The sequence below is a fragment of the Pteronotus mesoamericanus genome, unplaced genomic scaffold (assembly GCF_021234165.1).
Source record: "Pteronotus mesoamericanus isolate MK-2021 breed Mesoamerican mustached bat unplaced genomic scaffold, CSHL_Meso_final contig_347, whole genome shotgun sequence".
Classification (NCBI taxonomy): Eukaryota; Metazoa; Chordata; class Mammalia; order Chiroptera; family Mormoopidae; genus Pteronotus; species Pteronotus mesoamericanus.
Window position 1 is genome coordinate 4,148,959 of NW_026555137.1, and position 22,418 is coordinate 4,171,376.

Genomic DNA, 22,418 nt, shown 5'->3' on the forward strand with positions numbered 1-22,418 from the left:
GGACAATCACTGCCATGCAGTTCATCATATAAGAACTTATCCACGTTCCTTATTCGTTCTCTTTTCTTTATATTCTTATTAATCTAAGAAAATCAATCTTCTCACCCTCAAAGGCTTTTCCATACATAGTTATGTGATGCTGCTGAATTAAACCAAGTGATATATTTTGACAAAGTTTGGTCAATTCTGTAATATTATTGTAATTTTTCTTTTTAAACAGAAAGCCATAGTAGTTTAGATAACCACCTCATTATTATCTAGCCGATCCTGATTGAAAAGAAAGAGTTGAGGACACTAAATGAGTTTGGTTCAGATTTTCCTTCCTTCCTTCCTTCCTCCCTTCCTTCCTTCCTTCCTTCCTTCCTTCCTTCCTTCCTTCCTTCCTTCCTTCCTTTCTTTCTTCCCTTCTTACAGAAGTGAGATTTTGAATAATGCAAAGGGGATTTAAAATCATGTTTATAATGCTAACCAGTCTCCCACTTGGCCACATGAAGACATATAGTTCCTTGACTTTATAATGTCATAAGAATATCCACTTGTGGTTTGAGTGTATTATATCTCTACAAACTCTCTTTGAACTCTCCCAGCAGAAGATTTTTAACTACCTGATAAAATGGATAAATTCTAAACAAATGACTTAGAAATTCAGGTTTTAGTAAAATATCCATTGGAGTAAAAAAAGTTTTCTAAACCCTAAACAACTTACATTGTACCTTGTAAGGAAAATGCTTTTGCCTTGATGTGTAGTGATGACAAGATGTTCTATCCAATCGCTTGTTCTCTCCCAAATTACAACCTGATTATTAGTTTGTCATTTACCTTCCTTACAAGAAGGGGAGCCATTTTTTATGATTTCCAACCTGTTTGCTGTTTACCAGTTTCTTATAAATCTCTGACTTTAGAAATCGAGGGAAAGAATCCTTGGCCATGAGACTGTAGATTAACTTCTGAGCTTCATCAAAACATTTGAGAGTTGGTTCTGCAATATTCTTTGAAATGAGGTCCCTGGTACTGAAGTCAATGTTAATCTGGGGAAATAAGATTGCATCTCATTAGATTAGTTTATTAAAAAATACGATTTATACAGATGGCAGGCAGATACACTTATTATTTGAATTTTTTCCTAGACACGAAGATCATGTGATGCAAAACAGCAGAAAGGTCATGCATGCATTTTCTGATGCAGAACACATGCTTGGTATAGTTTTTTTCTAGGCTGAAAGGTTTGGTGTTGACAGAGAACACAAGTAAAACCTTACTTTGTGATTGTAAAAATGGCAAAGCAAAAAGGCAAACAGAATACTTTATGATTTTAAGTTTCTTTCCCCACCCATCTTTCCCTCCCCACCCCCCAGTGCTGTGTTTGATCTTAATACCTACAACACATCTTCCAGAGGTGGGACAGTAACTAGAACTTTCCACGGTGGCTTCCACCAGCCTGCGCCTGTTCTCTGCTCCTCCCGTGCTGGTTTCACCACATTGCTTTTAATTCCAAGTTGTATTATTTTTTGGCAAAATGAACCCATTAATGCCCCCAACTACACAAACCCCTGTACCTTCCATAGAATACACACACACATATATGTATGTGTGTATGTTTGTGCATATATCCTTGTCCCCCAACATCATGACACATCAGTGTCCACAGCAAGGTCTGTGAGAGGCCTGTCTTGCTGGACACCCTATTCACCTGCCATTATGTAAAATGCCCCGAACCTTCTCGTGGCGAGACTTGTCCGACTCCACACATTATCCCAGGATACATGCTGAGAAGAACACTTCACATCCAGATTATTTAACTGAAACAGCGAATGTCAATGAAGCGCAAAAGACAGTGGAATCCTAAAATGTTAAGTGTCCCAGAGGCGGGTGCCACAGCGGCCTTATTCATCAGTCTGTTCTTTGGTAGTTAGCAGACTTATCTGACATATAGCTGGCGATCAATAGGTATCTGTTGAATTGAATTAAAATGTCTTGGCAAAATGGGGGAGATTGTGATGGTGCCAGACTTTGGGGGTCTGGTAAAAGAAAGGCTGTACAGGAGTGGGCAAAAGTAAGGTAATAGTCATGATAAATAATGCAATACTAAATAAGTACATAATAATACAAGAGTAAACTCTCTGTTTCACATACTCACAACTGTAAACCTACTTTTGCGTGCCCCTGTAAATAAATTTATTAAATTGAAGTTGAAAGATAGGCAGACAGACCTGCAATCAAATCGACTACTTTCTTGCCACTCACATGAGCAAAGCAAGTTCTATAATTTCCTTTAATCTTCGATTCCCTTGGTGTAAATGGGAACAGTAATTGCATTTATCTGAGAGAGCTTTAAGGACTAAGTGAAATAAGGAACATTACAATATTTTAGTATTATAATTCTAGGAAGAAGAAAAGAAAAAAATTAACGTAAAAAGCATCGTCAAAGGCTTCTCTTTGCTCACGGATGTTTTCTTTCTTTAGGGGTTTCAGCAGCTCCCAGAATGCACCTGCGATGTTCTTGTTTGGATCGTGCCCTGAGGTCCTCCCTTGAAGTTCAGAGTGAAGTGCTGCGGCTTCCTTGAAGGCCTCAACATCTGGAAGCAGTTTCTGCTTCTTCATACGGGGGGATGGTGCAGGGTAGTGGAAAGACTTCAGGGTTATTTTCAAAGCTGTGCTCCGACAGTTAGAATCTTGGTGACCTGAGCAAAGTGGCATTAGTATTTCCGAGCTCAGCTTCCTCCTCTTGAAGGTGGGTAGTTCTTGACTGAGTTGTTATGAAGTGAGGTGATCCATCCACTTGTGGATTCCACAAATATTTCTGAGTATTTGTCATGTGGCAAATTTCACTGTCTTTGGGGAAAGACAACCGACACCTAAAGAAGTAGTTCTATTTTAGTTTTGAACTTGAAAGATGAGATGAAACCAGTCCTCAAGCATCTGGGGAAAAGCATTTCTGGCAGGAAAAACAAAAAACAAAACCAATGCAGAGTCTCTGATGCACGGAAGAATGTGTGCTGTCCCAAAGAGCCACCACGTCTTTGTGGCTGGAGCGTCGGGTGTGAGAAAGTAAGGAATTCCTGGGGATGGTGTTGGCAGAGAAGACACAGCCAGGCCTTGGAGGACGCAGGTGCCCTGTGAGCCGTTCTTGCTTTTCTGCCCGAGGCAACAGGAAGGCACTGCTGGTGCTGAGCAGGGAGTGACAGGCCAGCTAAGGGGTAGGAACCTAGTTGTAGAGCCTGTCTTACAGGGGAAGCCCATGAAGAGTCATCATTGTCAAGACCTAGTGGTGGTTTTTAACGGCTGGGATAGTCTGCTCATAAACCCCACCCTGTGTTGCGGGGATGTGAGAACGTATAGTGCCTGTTTCCTCCTTTAACCATGCTGCTGGTTCTTTACTGGCACCATCTGCAATTGGCCTGACTTCATAGCCCCCATAATGGTAACTATATCACCTTAGCCCCCTGATGCTCTCTTTTGGGGCCCTCATTGGTGGGTGAGTTTCCACTGACAGCAGGCCCATATTTTCAGGGGGCACAGTGTCACCTCATTATTACTTTAAGCAGAACTTTGCACCTGTACCAACTCCTCATTCCCTGCTTAAGGGAATAGGGCCCACGCCCTTACCTTGGCATTCACGGCCTTTACAACGTGGTCCTCACTCACACGTCTTTCCTCTTCCGTGCGTGCTCCGAGTTCCCACTGCGCTAGACCATCTCCCTCAAATTCTTTGCATTTTCCCCTCCCATGACCATTTTTCTATACCTTCTTGGTCAGGCTGAAAGTCACTCCTTTTCACCTAAGTCTTTGACAGTCATTCCCGTCCTTGAGGCTGCATTCAAATAGCATCTACCTTGTGAAGTTACTTGTAGATTGTTTTTCCTTTTCTGACCCTCAATGGACTTTGTGCTACTTAGACATCCTTTGCATGTTCTGCGTCCCTGACTGTGTTTTGAACCGGGTAAGGGCTCGGTAACTACATGTTGTGTGCCTAAAGTGAGGGGCTAGTGCTACATTTGTTAAAAATCACGTTTAAATTTTGAAGAGAACGATTTCATTTCAACATAATGCTGATAATTAACACTACTTGCTGAACTGTACTCAGCTTGCACTTCTGACTTATCTGTCTTGTTTTCTGATTTGCTTGTTTTTCTGCCTAGGAGCCGCCACCAGCAGCCATTGGGAGCCGAGCGATGAGCAGGGCCACGGTTCCCAGGAGGCGGTCACCAGTCCTAGGAAGATGTGCCTCGGCAATGCAGCCTAATGTGAGTGACAAAGCATCACACCCTCATGTTTGCATAGATGCCATTATTTTCTCCGGGTTGTTCAAGCTTGAAACTTAGGAGTTATCTCTGACACCTCTTTTTTCTCTGATCTCTTATTATATAAATATATGACATATTTATACATTACCTATATATATTTTTTCTCACTTATCTTTTATTTTTTAATTACATAATGATCATTTTCATTCTCACTCCTGTCTCTCCATTTTTTTTAAATGCTGAATCTCTTTCTTAAAACTACAGAATCTACCTCTTACCAGATACCTCTTCCTAAAATGAACACCGTAGGGAGCATTACTATCAGTCTCACCAAAATATCACTTTCATCATAAAAGTATGCAGCTGAAAACCTATTATTTTTACAACATAAGATTTAAAGTCCTTGCCCTGTCATTTGGGCTTCCTCACACCTGGAGCCTTTTCTTGTCCTGGTGGCAGCGGAGCGAAGCTCGCCCCCAAAACTCTCGATCATGCTGTTTCCTCGTCCGAAGCCCTCTTTCCCCACAGCTTTATTCTGTACAGATCTCCAATATCTCTTATGATTTAGCTTAAGTTGAATATCCTCCCAGAAGCTTTCCTTGATCACAGAAGGAAATCAGTAGTTTCCTCATGATTATACATTACTTAGGTGTAAAAATCTTAAGAAATTTAATTTCTCACTTAAACAGATTTGGGTCCAAAGGCTTCTGTTAATGTTAAGTATTCAATCTGATTATCAGCAAAAAAAGATTTGTTAATTCCCCGCAAAGGGGACTTAATAGTTCATGATGTGGAATTAACCTGTTTTTTATCTGTTATCTTCTCCCTGTTTATTTCATGAATTCCTTTTTTTCTCTACATGTCCCTGAAAATACCAGCAGAGCAGAAACACATTCTCCTAGCTCTGTTCCAAGTTTTCTTCCCCCATTTTGTTTTTCTGGTGAGTCTGTCTTCTCCTATGGCAAAATATTTGAACAATGGCATTGTATCTAAAATAATCATAAGGATATTTAAAGATGATTGCTTTAACTGTAAACACTAATAGTTAATATTTGTTGAACATTAGTACTGACGAGGTAAGTCTTTATATGGCTACTTTATATCATACAACTATAAAATGAATTGTATTATTATCCCCATTTTTTCTTGGAGAAAAAGTATATATATATGAAAAAGTAGCTAGTTTATCTGTGGTCTTCATAGAACTTATTCTTTTAAAGCATTCTTGGAGCAGGAGCTTAGAAATTGTGTAAGGACTTAAGATATAAAGGTGATTAAGAGACAAGTCAATCAAAAAGGCAGATTTTGAAAAAACAATCCGATGGAAAACATACGCTTTCTGAAGGAAGTGAGATATGAAGCTGATCTCCGAAGCGGTGTTACACATAGAGAAGCTTAAGGAAGAGCCTTGTGCACCTGGGCGTGGTAGACTGCAAGTACCAGCAGGGGCGCGGGGAAGAGGGGCAGAGGCTGGAGAGGCACGAGGGTGCCCGGTCACAAAGGCGCACACAGCAGCGTGGATGGGACTTGCTGCTGCTCAGTTAAGAGCTGGGACGAGGAGCGGAGTCTGTTGGAGTGACTGACTTTCGGAACTACACCGAAGAATGAGGTGACAGAAGCCCAGATGGATCGGCTGGAGGTCGCCACAGAAGCAGGGGGTTGGGCGGCTCCCCGGCATTTCCCAGAGTGATGAGAACAGAGTTGCCTTGAACTGAGAGGGAGAGACTCGGGTAGAAGACCATTTTGAGCAGGAAATCAGGACTCCGATTTGCATTTGTGAACTTCGAGGTGCCCTTTACAGCCGTGGGCTGGAAGGGATCGGGGGAGTGACTGCAAGCGGGGAACAAGGGAGGACCGCCCCCTTCATTACGGTGTGCCTTGGGTCATGAGTTGGAAGAGCAAGAGAAGTGGTTAAAGAGCTGTCTGTAAGAGGAGGAAATGAAATGCTAGAGCCAGCTGGAGACCGTGCTCCCGCTAAGAGAGTGAGCGCTTCTGCTGAATGCTCCTGAGAAGCCGAGGGAAGTGAAGGTGGAGGACAGGCTACCAGAGGTGCTCTGTCTCTTCTTCCTGACTGCTCGGGAATCTCACTATCAGGAAAATGTGAAAATATTAGTCCTAATATATATTTTGACACATAAATACCTTTACTAGAATTACTTTTGGGGGCATGTGTGTGAACTTCACCTCTAACTTTGCACTCATCTCAAATTTGGTTTTGGGTTTGGTTCTACCAGAGGTTACGTGGGCATATATCTATCTCAGAAAGTCAACGGAGGTGATGCTGAGTTTGTAATGCGTGGAAGGCGGGAGTCAGACTTCCCACCTGTCTGATCTTGAGGAAGCCCTGAGCCATTGAAAATCACACAGAAGCTTAGACTTTGCTGAGCATCTCAGACTCGTATGGGATAGACAGTTTATCCATTGATGAGAGACTCAGGAGTCATAATAATATCATTGACTGATATAAATAGGCACTTGCATTTTGTTTGCCTGAATGCTCTTCAGTTTCAAAGACTCTGAGAAACAAAATATTCTAATTCCTTATTTTTCAAAAGGTCATGCACTATCTTAGGTATCCGAGACCCCACGCTGCCAATCTCAGAAAACAAGACATGGGGTTATGACTTTTATGGAAGGATGGCTGAGTGTTATCACAGCTATTTAGAGGCTTTTGAATCCTGTCACTGTTGCAAAGGCCTCGGTACAGCAGAGGTTGACAGCCACTCATTGCATGAAAACAACTGCTTTCTGAACATTGTTTGTGGTCGTGGTTGAAAAACCATTTTATTGTAAAGATCCAGGATGTATGATTTTATCAACTGCGAGCAATGTGTGCCAAAGTCCCCCTTTTCTACACCAGCGGTTTTAAATTCTTTTGGCTGTCAATAAATTATTTTTGCAGGAAGAACACATTTTAATGTGTTCTTTTTGGCTTTCCTCTGACCCTAAACTGTGCTTTATATATTTTTACATAATTTGAATTAAAAGTTTTCAATTCAAACTAGGCAGCCTTCCTCCTTTAGAAGGTCTAGTGTATCAGGAGGTTCATTTGGCAAAGGGCGCGCACCTGGGGATGGGAAAGGCCCTACTGAAACGGGCCAGGGAGCCGCTAGCCCTCACTCAGAGCAGAGCCGACAAATCAGTATTCAAAGGAAAGCTACCTGTGATCACGCTGTGGCGACACAATTCCACTCGATCACCACTAGCACCACCGGCTTTACCTCATTTTTGGTATCATTAAAGGCAAACGCACATCCTAGGATGTTCTCAAGGGTGGCTTCAAAGTTGAGAACGGCAAGCTTTGTAATATCTAGGATCCATCCATGCACAAGACTGTGTCTTGATAACATGACCTTGTCATTGTTCTTTAGGTATTTTTATCAAGGACATCGGTTATAATTTTGATTATAAGAGTCAGTTATATAACTATAATTGAATATAGAAAAATGGAGACTATTCTCATAGGAATCTCATTCTTGAATACATTTTCTACTTATGAAAATCATATTTTCCATCCTCCATAGCAAATACATCACCTTGTCAAGTCTACCTACTAGATATAGAATACTTCTCTTAACTGCTGCCACCAAGCTTCACACCCCCCTCCTCATTGGCAATCAAAATTCTTATAATTTCTGAAAAGCACTAGAAAACTATGTATCTCCCTGCTATACCACCATACCCCTAAGCTGAAATATTTTTTCTTTATTTGTCCTCTTGATAAATATTACTTATTTTAACTGGCATAACTTTCAAGTGTGAACTACTCCATAAATCCATCACTTAACTCTCCAGATAGATTTAATCACTTTCCTGCTGTGCTAATAACAAACTGTAGTTTTGTTATTATATTGCTTAGTGTGTATTGACTGGCTTTATTATAGGTCAGTCTCTCTTTCTACTCTGTTACTTCATTGTGGGAACAGCCACTTAAAAAATCTGTTTAATGAATCAGCATACTGATGGTTGTATTATATTTAACATGTAATTGATGGACTATAAATACATTGACAACTAAAACTGATGTATAATATAGGAGGCAAGTGCCTTAGTAATTTAAATTGGAAACAGTTAATGGCAAATAATAGAAAAGATAATGACTATTTCAAATGTATATGTGTGTGTGTGTGTGTATGTATATATGCTTCTTTCAAATAATTTTGTCATATCTAATACTAACGTTTTAGGCACTTTAGAAGACAATGTAATCTATTATGTGAAAAGCAGCCATATATTTAGTTATATTTTATTTAGGCTACATAATGTTTGAGAATGCTAGCCTAAAACAATTACTGTTAATTAGATGGAGTCAAAAAGAAGAGAAAAAAAATCAGGCTTTCCAACCAATGTCACGATAAATGGAATATCTGTAGAGTTGATTTCGGAGCCTTTTAGGGAATGACACATTCATCAACTTGATAAATGTTATGTACTGTATTTTAAGATTTTTAGAATTATTGATTGATTCTTCATATGGTGACCGGGAAATGAATGTGGAAATAGACCCACAGTAGGGGCTTTCTTTTCTTTTTACCCCGCGAGGCCCAGACAGCGCCCCGGGGGTCCATATTTCCGACATGTCATGCTAGGTCGTCATGTGCTGCAGTTGTTAATGTCCATCCGAAACCTGAACTGCTGATAGGGCAAGTTTATGCCACAGATGTCCCTGAAATTCTTTATATTTCATCTTTTTTTTTTGTCCTCCTAAGTACAATAACCTGTCTTACATAGCACCTCCCATTTTAGGTCAGAAAATACAGTAACCTATCACTTACAATGATATAGGTATTGCACCTCTGGGAAAATGACTTGAACTCATGGTCTAATTTAACTCTCTGTTTGCTACTCATGCATTAAAATATGTTCAGTGAGGAATCAAAGCAGTTTTACAATATAAATACTTAAATTTTCAAGTTAAATATTAGAAGGGTATATGATGATGATTATGGTTTTATTTCTGGAAATTAAATAAAACAGAAATGTGATTTACACCCAACACTCTGTGTGGGGGGCGGGGGGGGGTTGTTCTCCACGTCATTGGAGGTTTCTTTCTGAGGACTTTTCTCTATATTTCTGACCCTGAGGCAGCCTAGATGGGCCCTGACCCCAAGCCAAAGCTCCCACCTTTGGCTCATTTCCACCATCAAAGAAATGCAGACCCACAAAGCCTTCTTTTGGAGATAAGACATTATTACCTGCTATAGTGGGGAACCTCCAAAATATTAAAAATGAAGAATGTATACTCTTGGTTAGGAGTTGTTTTTTCTGCCCCACATACTATTTTTACTTAAAAATTTTTTTTTATTCCAAAATTTGATTCCACATTGCCTTCCACATTTTTGAAAAGGAAAAACGAAAGTGACCTTGAAATCCAAGGGCCTATTTAAGCCGCATTTCTGGAGGGTTAGTTAGCTTCAGAGCTACTTAATTTGAGATCATAGATGCTGTTTCTCCAGGGCCTGAATGTTGTGCTAGAAAAACAGAAGCAGTACTGAGAAATGCTTGCTGAGTCAGTGAAGGACAACGGATCATCTCCAGAACTTCTGTTGAAGTTTACAGACATTTTCTATTTCAATGCATTGTGGCAATTTGATTTCCCGATAGATGGATTTAGTGTCTTTTAATTGAGAGCAGATTTTCTAAGAGATGAATATTCATTATGTTGGTTTATAGTACTCACCTCTTTAGGGGCATCAGCCTCAATGAATTCAGAATAAATCATCTTCGCTTTGGAAGCAATTTTTTCTGCACTTTCTGTTTTCTTGAAATCTTCACAGGCAAGCCAGAATTCAACATTTTCTTCACTAAACTCTGATTTTAGAAATGTTCGAAAAGCATCTAGACCAGCTATAAAACATGTAAAAAAAATTTTGTATACCACCTATCTCAGTAATATGGCCAAAATAAGTACATTGTATAGTGTGAGCATTTATTGAGTATTCAGCGGCCAATATTTATTACCCTTCTAAATGCAACATTTATCTGTTTTAGTTTTTGATTTTATAGACCTTATTTGAATCAGTCATCATAAACATAAAATATATCTGTAATTCTACAATTAATCCCATTAAGAAAGAAAACCTGCACTTTTTTTCTTTAGGTCTGAGAAGTCTAGGAACTGTGCCCAGAGGATAGTCTTAATGTCAGTTACTTCATAAACCCCCCCCTTGGACGACCTTGCATTTTAGACCCATTGCACTGAGCCCACATCAAGTTAATGATGTTACTAATTTAGAGTAAGAACCTCTTGGTTGTTATTAGTTGCTGAGAAAACACAATATGATGCTGGGAAGTGAGATTGCATTGGTTTCAGCTTATTAAAGCAAAGGAAGAGGGACTAGCCAGCTGTAATCTCTAAACAAAGAAAGTAATTGGCAAGATATTTGGTGCGAATGCTTCTCCCTTTCAGATGGTGTCAGGTGGATTCAAATAGATTTAACAAATTTTTAAAAAATTTTAAAAATAGAGTTGAAATAACAAGTCATTGGAAAAGGTTATTGGGTACTAATTAAAATTCTCGGTAGAAATATTGGAGGCTGTGGATGTCATTTTTTATAGTGCTCACATATACACTATATGCAATTAACTGCATGCTTCTTGAATTTAAAAATATACCTAAGAAGATTTTGTGACACAAATTTAGGTTATAAAAATCCTGTTAACTAAATCTTTAGCCTTTAATAGCCTTTAATTAAATCTTTCTTTGAGTTGGTCCAAACATGGATGAATTTGAGGGTTCTAAACAGAATTTATGATAAAATATGTTTTCTATAAAGGATAACATCTACTTTAATAATACTGAAAGAATAGTTCCAATTCATAGAGGCACATGAAGCTTCCCTCTCCCCCATGAGGATTATCTAAATAAACCCCAGAAAGATGGGAAATTAAAGATCAAGAGGCAGTTACTATTTTTTCCCGCCCTGTGATCCCAGTGGAGGACTATTTCGAGCTCACAATTGTTGCCACCTTAGGACACCATGGAACAGAATAAACAGCTAAAACCGCAGCTAGTTATCTCTGCCTTGGACACACTATGTACTGAACTATTTTTCTATTCTATACATACAGTTTGAATGTTGCAAAGATGTCAATTGAATTTGGAATGGGATGCTGTGTGCAGTTAAAGTCTGGTTATCCGAGGGCACACTCTGCAGGGTGGAATGTATGGCTGGCTGGTGGTTAGATCCAGTGGGGCTGACACTAGAAAGAATTAGGTACCATTGGTGAAACCTACTCTGATGCCCACGCCCAGTGCATGCACGGCATATCCTCATGTCGACAGAACCATTAGATAATCTGGGAGTCACTGAATTGTCAAGAGCATTAAAGGCACAGGCACGTAAGCTCTGTCTCCGGCGTTACAAAATACAAGAATTGAGTGGCTGTTTGGATGAACCTATGCCTTTCCCTCACTGTGCGGGCATGAAGTATCAGTCCTAGGAGAGGAGCCTGGGGAAGCTCAGCCCAGGCCGCAAGGCCTCGGGGGCTTTGTGTGCTCCGGTGCAGCCCCTGCCCTGGACCCGGCACGATCACCCCAGCAGAGACCTCCGCTCTCAGCTAAACCAGCCTGTCCTACTGGTTATATATTTAAGCAGGGGAAATCATGCCATTCAAAACTTGCAAAAAATGCAGTTCAGTATTCACGAGGTCTTTCCTGTCTGACCTTAGTTGAATTCTAGGACTAATGTGAATTATTTTATGCCCATGCTTTAGAGGTTAGTTATTTAAGAATGATAAAATCAGGGCATCATTTCATCTCATTCAGTATAATTCTATAAATGAATGAATAGCCATGAAGAATTTATTCAGCTTCATCATGTGTTAAACTTTTCTAAAATTCTAGTATTTGTGAATTTAAAGTGGAAATGGCATTTGATTCGTTCAACAATATAACATTTTAAGCATGTTCTATATATGTCTCTATAGTGTCATTTGTACCCCTACCCCAATCTGAGACAGAACTGCTGCAGCGCAGACTGATTCACTACAAGAAGGCCTAGCGGCCTTTGCCAGTCACTGTTTTGTATCATCTGGGATATTTTATTTATAATTGGCCAAAATTACTTCATTGAGCCATCATATATAATATAAATACATATCAACACATGCATATTAATGTGCATATATATTTAAATACGGTTTTGTATTTACTAAAAATAAGGAATAGCTTATTTGAAATAAGTACTCTGTAAACTTTATTTTGGCCTACAGCACATGAAAAACAAGTGATTTTTCTAAATTTTCAACTTCTCTGTAGTCTGTGTTTCAGCTTGTAACTGAAATAGATGTTATACACATCAAATGATAATGAATCTAAAGAAATGACAAATTTCCTCACTTGCTTTCTTTTTTAATGTTTGGAGGTTCTATAATCTAGTTGTGTTTTTGGCCTAACCTAATTCCATTTAGACCTTAGGCCTGTACACATTTGTGCGACTGTGCAGAATATTATACTTCAAATATTGATCGAAGTCATTCCATAAATCGCGTCTTTCACTTTCAGGCCCTGTTCTTGGTCGGCTCTTACCTTGGCTGCTTAAGATGGTGTCCATGTTCTCACACCACGCCACTGCTTCTGCCGCTGGCGACCTGTGGAAACAACATCTACCCTTGACAATAGCATTGTGCTCTTTCTCTTCTGTAACCTGTTGTCATAGTTGAGTTAGGTGTATTTGTTGAAGCACAACATTTAAGTGAACTTTTACATTAATCAAACTGTGAGAGATCCACCAGAATTATACAGGGTGGGCAAAAGTAGGCTTATGGTTATGAGTACATGAAACACATATTTTAGTCTCATATTATTATTAATTAATTATCATATTATTTTCCATATGAACAACTGTAACCTACTTTGGCTTCACCTTGGATAATGTTTCTCCACAGTGGACAACAATCAACACAAAATAAGATATAATTTGACATCGATTAGTTATTTGTTAATCTAGCTAACAGTGTTAATAATATTTGCAAATTCTTGAATTATAATAAAGGCATGAGAGATATTGCTCATGGTTCTTTGAAGCATAGCACATTTCTTCTCAACTATAAATATATTAATTGCTAATTTATGTGACATTTTTCTATCCTACTCCTGAAAAGTGAAAATGATAGCAATTGTGATGTATGAACTATTTTCTAAGTTTTTGCAGTATATGAAATTATCTACTTCATAATTATGCATCTCAAAAAAGTTTTAAGAACACTTTAAATAAGGATGTGTAATATGTAATGATCATGAAAATATTTATTTATGTATTTCTGGGAAGCCTTACCCCCATTCTGAGGCAGCCTTTTTTTTTTTTCTCAGACTGGTAGACTTCTGTGCTGATTTATTTAAATTCAGAAATCTGTCAGGACAGAGTAATATCTTTTGCAAAGCAGTCAAAAAATTTATAGACTTAAGCCTTCTGAAGAAGGTATACTTTTGGGCTTATGATGTAGAAATCATAAATAAGGTTTAAGATATAAACTTTTGAGATAGCAAACATATCATGAATTATTCGTCTTAATAAACAAAAATTCTGGTGAAATAAGCCCCATCCATAGAAAGCACCTGCTAAGCAAAACAAATAAATAAACAAACGAACAAACACATAACATAAAATCTTGGATTATGTAGCAATGATGTACAAATGACTTAGTTATGGAAAGCGATGGTCTAATTGAAGGTTTCTATTAAAATTATTGATAATAAAATAGAGTCTTATATCTACTCATTCTTACAAAATTTTACATTTGCATATCAAGGCAACTGATCTTACATATGCTAGTGTGAAGCATCTCTAAGCTTTACACTCTAATACTTCCTGTAATTTGCTATGGTTTTATCATTGGTGTTAATATTGATTGTGTTCCCTCCTGCTGAGGTTGTTGTAGTTGGATGTTCAGGTAGTGATGGGTGTTCTCATAGAGGCAGGTCCAAGAGCTGTGAGACATGTTGCTATTTTTCATCACTTACATTTTTATCTCAAATTTCCTTCCCCACAGCTGGGAAGCTGATTTTCTTTGCTTGCTCGATTTTCCAAATCTTGGGGACACAAGCTTCTTTGTGAAACCATTTTGAAATAGTGGTTCCATTCAAATAGGCATTTTCGATAATTTGAGCTATTCAATTTTCATCTTTCATAAATGGAAAATGGGACCCAACTCCAGATTTAGTTTTACCCTGAAGAGCTTTTGTGCACTGCAAAACCTGTTCTCAAATGTGCTTATGCTGTGAGTCCTATGACTCAAATATTAGGTCTTCTAGGAATTCTATCAAAAAGGGCTAAATTATCATATAGTCACTTAAAATGCATATGTTTTAAAATATCTCTATTTGTAGATTGAAATTTGGTCGTAAGCAGGGCGTTCAGGTTAAAAGCTCCTGAGGAATGTGTGTTAATGGCAAGGGCAAAGAGCAGTTGTCATTCCAAGCTGGCCACACAGCACACTGATGCTGAGAGAGGACCAACCATCGAAGACAAACACTGAGAAACAGAATCTAGGCAACGCCATTCAAGGATGAGTGTACACTCTGACCTTAGTATGTGCATTCTCTGATGACTGGAAAAAATGCTGTTATTTCCCAGCACCAAGATCAGTGTGTCTGGTCCAAGAAAGAATTGTTAAACATAGAATCAAATAATGAATGAGTGACCAAGTGCCCGATAGTGGCAGATATGAAGGCTTTCAATGTAAACAGAGCAGTGGCTTCGAGATGCTGGTCGATGACGATGATAAGAAGGTTACTGAACTATTTTAGCTTCAGAGTGTGCTCTGGGCAAAGGAAGAGGAGAAATGAAGTGAAAATGTGACTGGGGTGGGGGTATGGCAGACCACAGACCTCACCCCCGAGGCCGGAGGCAACAGACAGCGTCCATTCTGGAAGGTGTCAGGTTGGTGATGTCCCTTAGGGAGAGACCAGTTTTGCTTAAGCCCCAAACAAAAGAAATAGTCAGAAGAGCTTATTGGATGTTAAGGAGTCTGTTTGGAATGGAAGTGTTCAAATAAGTGGTAGCTGTTCTCAATGTCTTCAGTAATGTAGGAAAACAGCAAGAACAGAAGAAAGCAAAGCCCAGGAGATAGTTTAGAAGCAGGGACAAGGGAAGTGTTTTGAGCTATGTTTTGAGTTAGGAAGATATACTAAAATATTAGCTAGCGTCTACAGCTATAGACTTTTATGGATAATAGAATCAGAGATACTAGGCTCTTGCTATAAAGGGAAGTGCCCTTCAACCCTGAATAGGTATCCCTGCTGGTGTGAGGTGATGTTTGGAATACCTTCAAATCACTATTTTCTAACCATTTCAAGTTTGACTTGAAAGATTAAAGTTTGACTACCTGTGTTAAAGGCGTTGGTGGTGATATATTATCTACTTTTTAGAAGTTAGGCAAAATGCAATTATTATAAGAAATTATGCTAATTTAATCCTTATTTCAGAGTGATTATGTATTTAGAATTCTCTGTAAGAGTAAATTATTGCTAAATATGTCTAAGTTAAAAAACAGTGTAATAGCACTAAAATGCACATCCATATATTGAGTGTTTTCAGTTTGTACCACATTGTGCTAAGTGTGTCATGCATTTTTACCTCATTTAACCTTGAAAATGACAGAGTCTGTTTCAATGCCATGTTACCCCCAGGGAAGGCATTCAGAGATGCTGATGACTGGTACAATATCTCTCATGTATCAGTGGGCAGTTAGAATTCAAGCAGGGTTATCTGTTTGCAATGCAAACTCTTTTTACACTTCTTCCTAGAATAAAAAAATGTGTCAATACACAAATACTTTGTTCATGTTTTGGAGCATTTATGATAAATACTTTGAGAATGTTTTTTTCTGTAATAGAGTTTTATTGTACTTCATACATATATTTTCTCTTCATAATAGTTAATTTATAGTAACTGGCTACTCAATAAAAATTTTTCAGAAGAGATTCTTGTCTTGTAAACTATCAAATGAAAGTAGGACATTTCTTATGCTAGAAGCGAGTGAGAAATATATCTTTAGTTTTAAAAAATTCAACTATATAAATGAAAGGTATTTGTTGAATTAATATCAGGGGGAAAGGAATGGCTGATTTAACAATGTACCGACTTGGTTAAGTTTTACTGGACATGCGTTCCTTTAAGTGGACATGTCATTTCCCGCTTTCTTTCCTTTTATTTGAATTTTCATTGTAACTTTAACAGAGCTTTTTGTCTGCCTCTTCTCATTTTGCATGTATTTCTTGTATAACTATGATGTATATTCAGAGTGGCTCTGTGTGTGTGTGTGTGTGTGTGTGTGTGTGTGTGTGTGTGTGTGTGAGATTTGCCATGAAAATTCATTGTGTATCTGGAGCCAAAATCGCACTTAGTATTTCACGGGGTTTTGGCTGATTTCTGCTCTGTGTCCTTCATTAAGTTAGTGACATCAAGGCCAGCAATCCCCGTATTCTGTGACCAGAGAAGAGCCAGACCAGATGGGAGCGGCGTGAAAGCTACCAGTTATCCCGCTAATCGTGCCAGCTAGAACCAGTTGTATTGCATTAAAAAATGTGGAATCCAACAACTTAGCTGTTCACACTCAATTACCAGTGCGCTGGAGAATGGGAAATTCAAGCAAGGAGTCCATGTGCTTTAGGAAGTGACAGCTGCCTCCTTACCCTGCATTGAATACCCGTTTTCAAATTTGTCCATAAACATTGCAATAATGAACGGTTTTTGCAAGGATCATATATATCTTATGTATCTAACTCTAACATTTAATGATTTCAAAAAGCTTCACCTAACGAGGGCTCAGTTGTTTCCTCCACTCAATAACCTTTCTTTGTCTTAGCAAGTCTGAAAATGAGCTGCCAAAGCAAGTGAGTTGTTGACATGTTTTGGAAATGAAGAAGAGACCAATAGAGAAAGGGAAAAAAAGTAAATCAGGGAGAAAGACAACAATTAACATGTTCATCATAAATGAAGGAAACAAAACATTGAAGAGTAATGAAGAGTCAAGAGTTTCATTTGTACACCTTCTGAGATAAAAATAGCTTTAAACAGCAACTTACTTCACCGGCATCTTTGGTCCCTCTGACTGTCACGGTGAGGCCAGCAGAGTCCCTCTTGCTGACTGATCTTCAAGCTGAAGGCCTGCAAAGTGGGAACATCACAATTAGTATGCAAATACCTATCCCCTGGTTCCAGATTGGCACTCTTTAAATCATGCTATGCTCAGCTCCTTTCATTTTGTTGTTAACTTTTCTCTGGTCAAAACACTTACACTTCTAAGTAACAAATAACTCTTTGAATAAAGGTGACATTTCTCCCAGTCTTTGGCATACCTGAAATAAATTCCACTTGAAAGTTGGGTTTCTAAAGCTCATATACATCCATTTACAAGACAACTATTGTTCACCTGAGGTTAAATCAATTCAGGAATAAAAAAACATATACAATGTAATATTCTCCTTCAGGTCTTTAATCTGTCAAAAGATTATTTTGTTTTCCTTTCTTCTTTGATTTTCAAAAAGTCTGAGGAAGACTCTACTTTTAATACAGTTGTGTCTTCAATGACTATATATGCTTACATATTTTTACAATTTTATCAAGGACTAAAGTGTTCTAGTACAGGACATTATACTCTTTTTGAAATTTATGCACTTTTTACAGCTTAATAACATGTAGTTTTCTATTTCTTTTAACCACAAATCTCATGGCATTTTATGCTAATATTTCTTTATGAAACATTGATATTTAAGGTGATAATGCTTGAATGTATTTATCAAAACCAAGGCCGCATATTGGTATTTTTGTTTGTAGTCAAAGTTGTGTACATATAACCCCATGTTTTATCGAGCTTTTATCTCGACATAACAAAATTCTTTGGAAGTAAAATTCTACCAGTGTATACTAATGACCCTCAGTGTGAATCAGACACGCCTGAAAGATTGATGATTTTCAGGGCGGAAGAAAGAAAGGAGTCAGAAGACAGTAGGAATCTGCTTCTCCCCGCACTGAGTATGGACGCCTCCCCATTTTGCGGTTGTAGGGAACGCCAGAGCGGCCTTGTGCGCAAGAGGCCCTGGGCTAAAGAGGCTGAGGGGGTAGAAGGGACGGCCTGAAAAGCCAGCGTACCATTGAGAAAGGGTATCGTCAATTAGCTCAGTCCATTTTGTTAATTCAAGCACCATTAAGTAATGTTCTTATGATAGGCAAGAACTGAATCATTAAATAGATTTTGACTTTGTTTTGCTGAGGGGGATAATGAAGTACCAACTTGACAGCAGACGTATGAACTTTGTGGAAAAAGAAACTGAAAATTTAAAGACCCCCTTGATTAAAAAAGAACAAAAGAAAACATGCTAAGTCCATAAGAAAGATGAGCAAGGAGCAGGCTTATTTTACATAAAAACTTTAAAACCAAAACCGAAGTTTCTATTTTGAGTTCAACGCCGTTGGCAGTACGCCCCTTCTTGCGGTTCTTGACAGCGCCCAAGGCCCCTCCATTCGACATGCACTCCCTGGTCCTTTGAATTTTTCAGGAAAGCTAAGCATTGGATTCAACTTACGAATGTGAAAGTTCATCATGAGTGAGCGGCGAGTAGATAAACTGTCCTTAGGCTGCACGACTCTTCCCTGTGATCAGCACGTCTTGACAGAAGGTGGCCATGTTTAGGCGCTGTTGAGGTATCGGAGTGTGGCCGACTCGGAGTCCCAGGGTGCCGTGTCCGTGGGCAGTGCTGATGCCTGATCTGACGGCTAAGTCCTGGCCCTCATAGATGCCCATGTCTTTGTGTGTGTGTGTGTGTGTGTGTGTGTGTGTGTGTGTGTGTGTGTGTTTATTTTTTTAATTGAATTTATGGGAGTTACATAGGCTTCAGCCTCCTTGAAGGCAGTCCAGGTGGGGCTTCTCCTGGATGGATCCTCTCTAACAGCCCAAGAAAACCATTGCTGCCTGCACCTCACTACTGAAGGGAGGAGAGGAACCATTAGGTAAGGATTTGACCTGGAGAGTGTTATGCTAAGTGAAGTAAGCCAGTTAGAGAATGACAAATGCCATATGATTTCCTTTACATGTGGGATCAAATGAATGGAATGACCTAACAAACACAATAGAAGCAAATTCAGAGATACAGAGAACAGATTGACAGCTATCACGGCGGGGGGGTGGCAGCGAGGCTGGATGAAAAAGGTAAAGGGCTTAAGCAAAAAAAATTAAAACCTCATAGACAACAGTGTGGTGATTACCAGAGGGAAAGAGGGGTGGGAGGGGGTAGAAGGCGCTAAAGGAGGGATAAGTGGTGGTGGAAGGGAGCTTGACTTGGGGCGATGACACACGATACACAGATGCTGTGTTACAGAATCGTACATCTGAAACCTATGTAACTTTATTAACCAATGTCACCCCCAAAATTCAGTAAAAAATAATTTGTGTGCTTATATAATTTAATCTAAGTGACAGTTTCACACTTGGTACAAGTTCTAGACAGTGTTCATGTTTTTTTTTAAGATTTTATTTTTTAACTTTTAGAGGGAAAGGAAGGGCGAGAGGGAGATATCATTGTCTGGTTGCCCCTCACGTGCCCCGTACTGGGGACCTGGCCCACAGCCCAGGCACGCGCCCTGACTGGGAATCGAACCGGAGACCCTTTGGTTCGCAGGCTGGCACTCAATCCACTGAGCCACACCAGCCAGGGCTAATGTTCATGTTTTTTTAAAAGTGCTGAATTAATTATATAACACCCATGTGAAGGTATCATGAAGTATTTGAGGGGAAAAACAATAGTCAAAACAATTGGATACTTGAAATGCATCAGAAACTTACTTCCGCAGCATGAGCTCCCTGGTCATGCTTCTATGAGAGAGAAAATACTTTTTATTCCCATTGTATATAGGAGGAAACCGAGAGAACTTAAATAACTTGCCGACGGCTGCATTGCTAGAATGGCATCAGGGTGGAGCACAGTCCAGTGGTGGGACTTGGTATTTGAGTAGTGGTGACAGTAAAACCTGTGAGATTTAATTTAATCAAGGACATAGCACAGAAAAGAAATATAGGGCAGAGAACCAAGCACATAACGATTTACTTATTCAAGAAATATTCAGAGGCTTTAGGAACTTTGATGTGTTGAACAACACAGCATGAGCTGGGAAGAAGGCACAGCATAGTAAGTCGGAGAAAGACTCAGTCATAGAAGATGTGGATTTCCTTTAAGAACACTGTTCATGGCATTTGGCAAAAAGGAGAGGTGATCGAGACTGTCACATGACTAAGAGAGGATGAGGAGAACGAGGAGAGAGAAAATGCTGTGGAGTCTGCCAGCGTGGTCGCTGAGAAGACAGACAGGACTGGCTAGAATGAGATTCGATGAGAGGGACAGTTCCCTGCAAAGCTGCATGATTATTAGTTCATATTATGTTCTTATTCAAATTATAGGGGAAAGGGAGGATGATTGTTTTACTGTTATTATTTTTACAATGTCTTTCTAGATTTATATAATAGGCTTATCAAAGCAGTTATTTTGGAGCTAAATAATTTAAGATTTGTTTATTTTTATAATATTTTTCAATTCTGCTTTGCCTCAAGTTATGAGATGTAATTTATAAAGCAATGAGGCTGAGTCTGGTATGGCTCATACATTATTTCTGAGAGCATTCTGAAAAAAGAAGTTTGAAATGTTTTGAGCAATGGCAACACCGCTGAAATGTGTCTAATCTTCCAAAGTGGCTGCTTAGAAGTAAAATGCTCATTTTGATGTTTTGTTCTTGGTAAGCTTGTTGACAAATCGATCACATTACTTGCTAGTCACAGCTCAGGACTGTACATCCTAAGTGCACTTTCTTTGTCTTATTTTAGAATTCCAAGTCACTGGTAGATAAAGAAACCTCTGCCTTAGTCAAGTGAAATAGTGAGAAGTTTGACAAGCTTTCTGATGCAAGCAAAAATTTCCTTTCTTATGTTTTCAACATTAAATACCATGTTTCATTTCTGTGCATTCACAGGCCTAATTTAATTAGAATTACACTTGAATAGCATGAAAGAAATGAGTAAATCTGAACGTATTATCCAAATCAAAAGATCAATGTCTCTCTTTTTTTAGTAAAAAAATTCAACTTCATGTTATATTCTCATAGTCTTCATGATATTTGTTATTAACTGATTCCTCATAGTTTTTCTTTACTATAGCTGAGTATTTTTACAACTTAGAGATCAATAACCATTTAATTGGATTTTCCCCCCTATTTCAAATTTGTATTGTCATCTTCTATACACAGCATCTATTTGATGTTTCTCCTAAGCTAACATTCCCTTTCTTTTTATTAGGGGAAAGCATTCAGTAGTCAATGCAAAAAGTGTGTAAGGTAGGGTAGTAGTCATGAAGATATTAATAGTGCTAAGCAGAACAATTTTCAAAAGAATATTTTGTTTGGAATCTAGGACATCTTTGGCTAAAAAGCACTTTGTTCCCTTTTTGCGGTCCAACCGAATATTCAAGACCTTTTGGTAGAGAACAAGCACCACTGTCTGAGTAGTAAAATTTTGACATTATTAAAAAATGATTTTCTGTGCATTGTAGCTTTTTAAGATACACAATAGAGAGAAGATGTGAAAGTCCTTCTAGGGTTTGAGAGCACTAATACCTAATAAAAAGGGAGAAATGCAAATCCTGGATATATATGTATAAATTGAATTTTTCTGTTGTATCCAAGTACATTTCAAGTATAGCATACAATATTCTTTACTATTGTATAAGGCAGAGTGATCCTTTATTGTACTGTGTATCACCATAATCAGTTACATAAGTCATGATATAAATGCAACTTTATTTAATTCTCTTATTTCAATCAGATCCAAATTTCAACTAGGGATAACTTTTTTCTCTTGACTTACTAGTTCTCCAGAATGAAAAAGGAATAAGACAGCATTTTCACAAAGCCAGTCACCTTCCTTCCTCAACCCACGAGAAGATTATTTTCATTTCTTTCCTTCATAGCAAGGTATTTGCCCTTGCATAATAATTTTGCTTTCATATATATATATGAAAAATATATATACTAAATAATGACGTGCATGTATTTAACTTTAAACTTGTGAAATTTATTTTTATAGAATGGGGAAAGGAAAAAGTTGGAGATCTCTTTTTAGCAAGTATTAGTAAAATATTTGGCTAGCTACTGAGGGATATTCAGCCATTAAGTTTTTTGACAGGCT

At 38.5% G+C, this 22,418-nt stretch overlaps 1 protein-coding gene across 1 annotated transcript; it reads right to left on the minus strand.

Moving 5' to 3' along the window:
- Positions 1-824: 824 nt before the first annotated feature.
- RGS21 (regulator of G protein signaling 21) lies at positions 825-17,285 on the minus strand. The gene is made up of 4 exons (XM_054576448.1): positions 17,275-17,285; positions 12,775-12,851; positions 9,925-10,091; positions 825-1,028 (listed from the first exon to the last, which is right to left on the minus strand). The coding sequence occupies exons 1-4, from the start codon at positions 17,283-17,285 to the stop codon at positions 825-827; spliced, it is 459 nt and encodes a 152-aa protein (XP_054432423.1).
- Positions 17,286-22,418: the final 5,133 nt, after the last annotated feature.

Excerpts from the sequence above, each read along its gene's own strand:
- RGS21 (XM_054576448.1), bottom strand. Across the intron at positions 10,092-12,774 it reads CACCATCTTAAGCAGCCAAG|CTGGTCTAGATGCTTTTCGA; the intron begins GTAAGAGCCGAC and ends CATGTTTTATAG. Across the intron at positions 1,029-9,924 it reads AGGCTGATGCCCCTAAAGAG|ATTAACATTGACTTCAGTAC; the intron begins GTGAGTACTATA and ends TTATTTCCCCAG.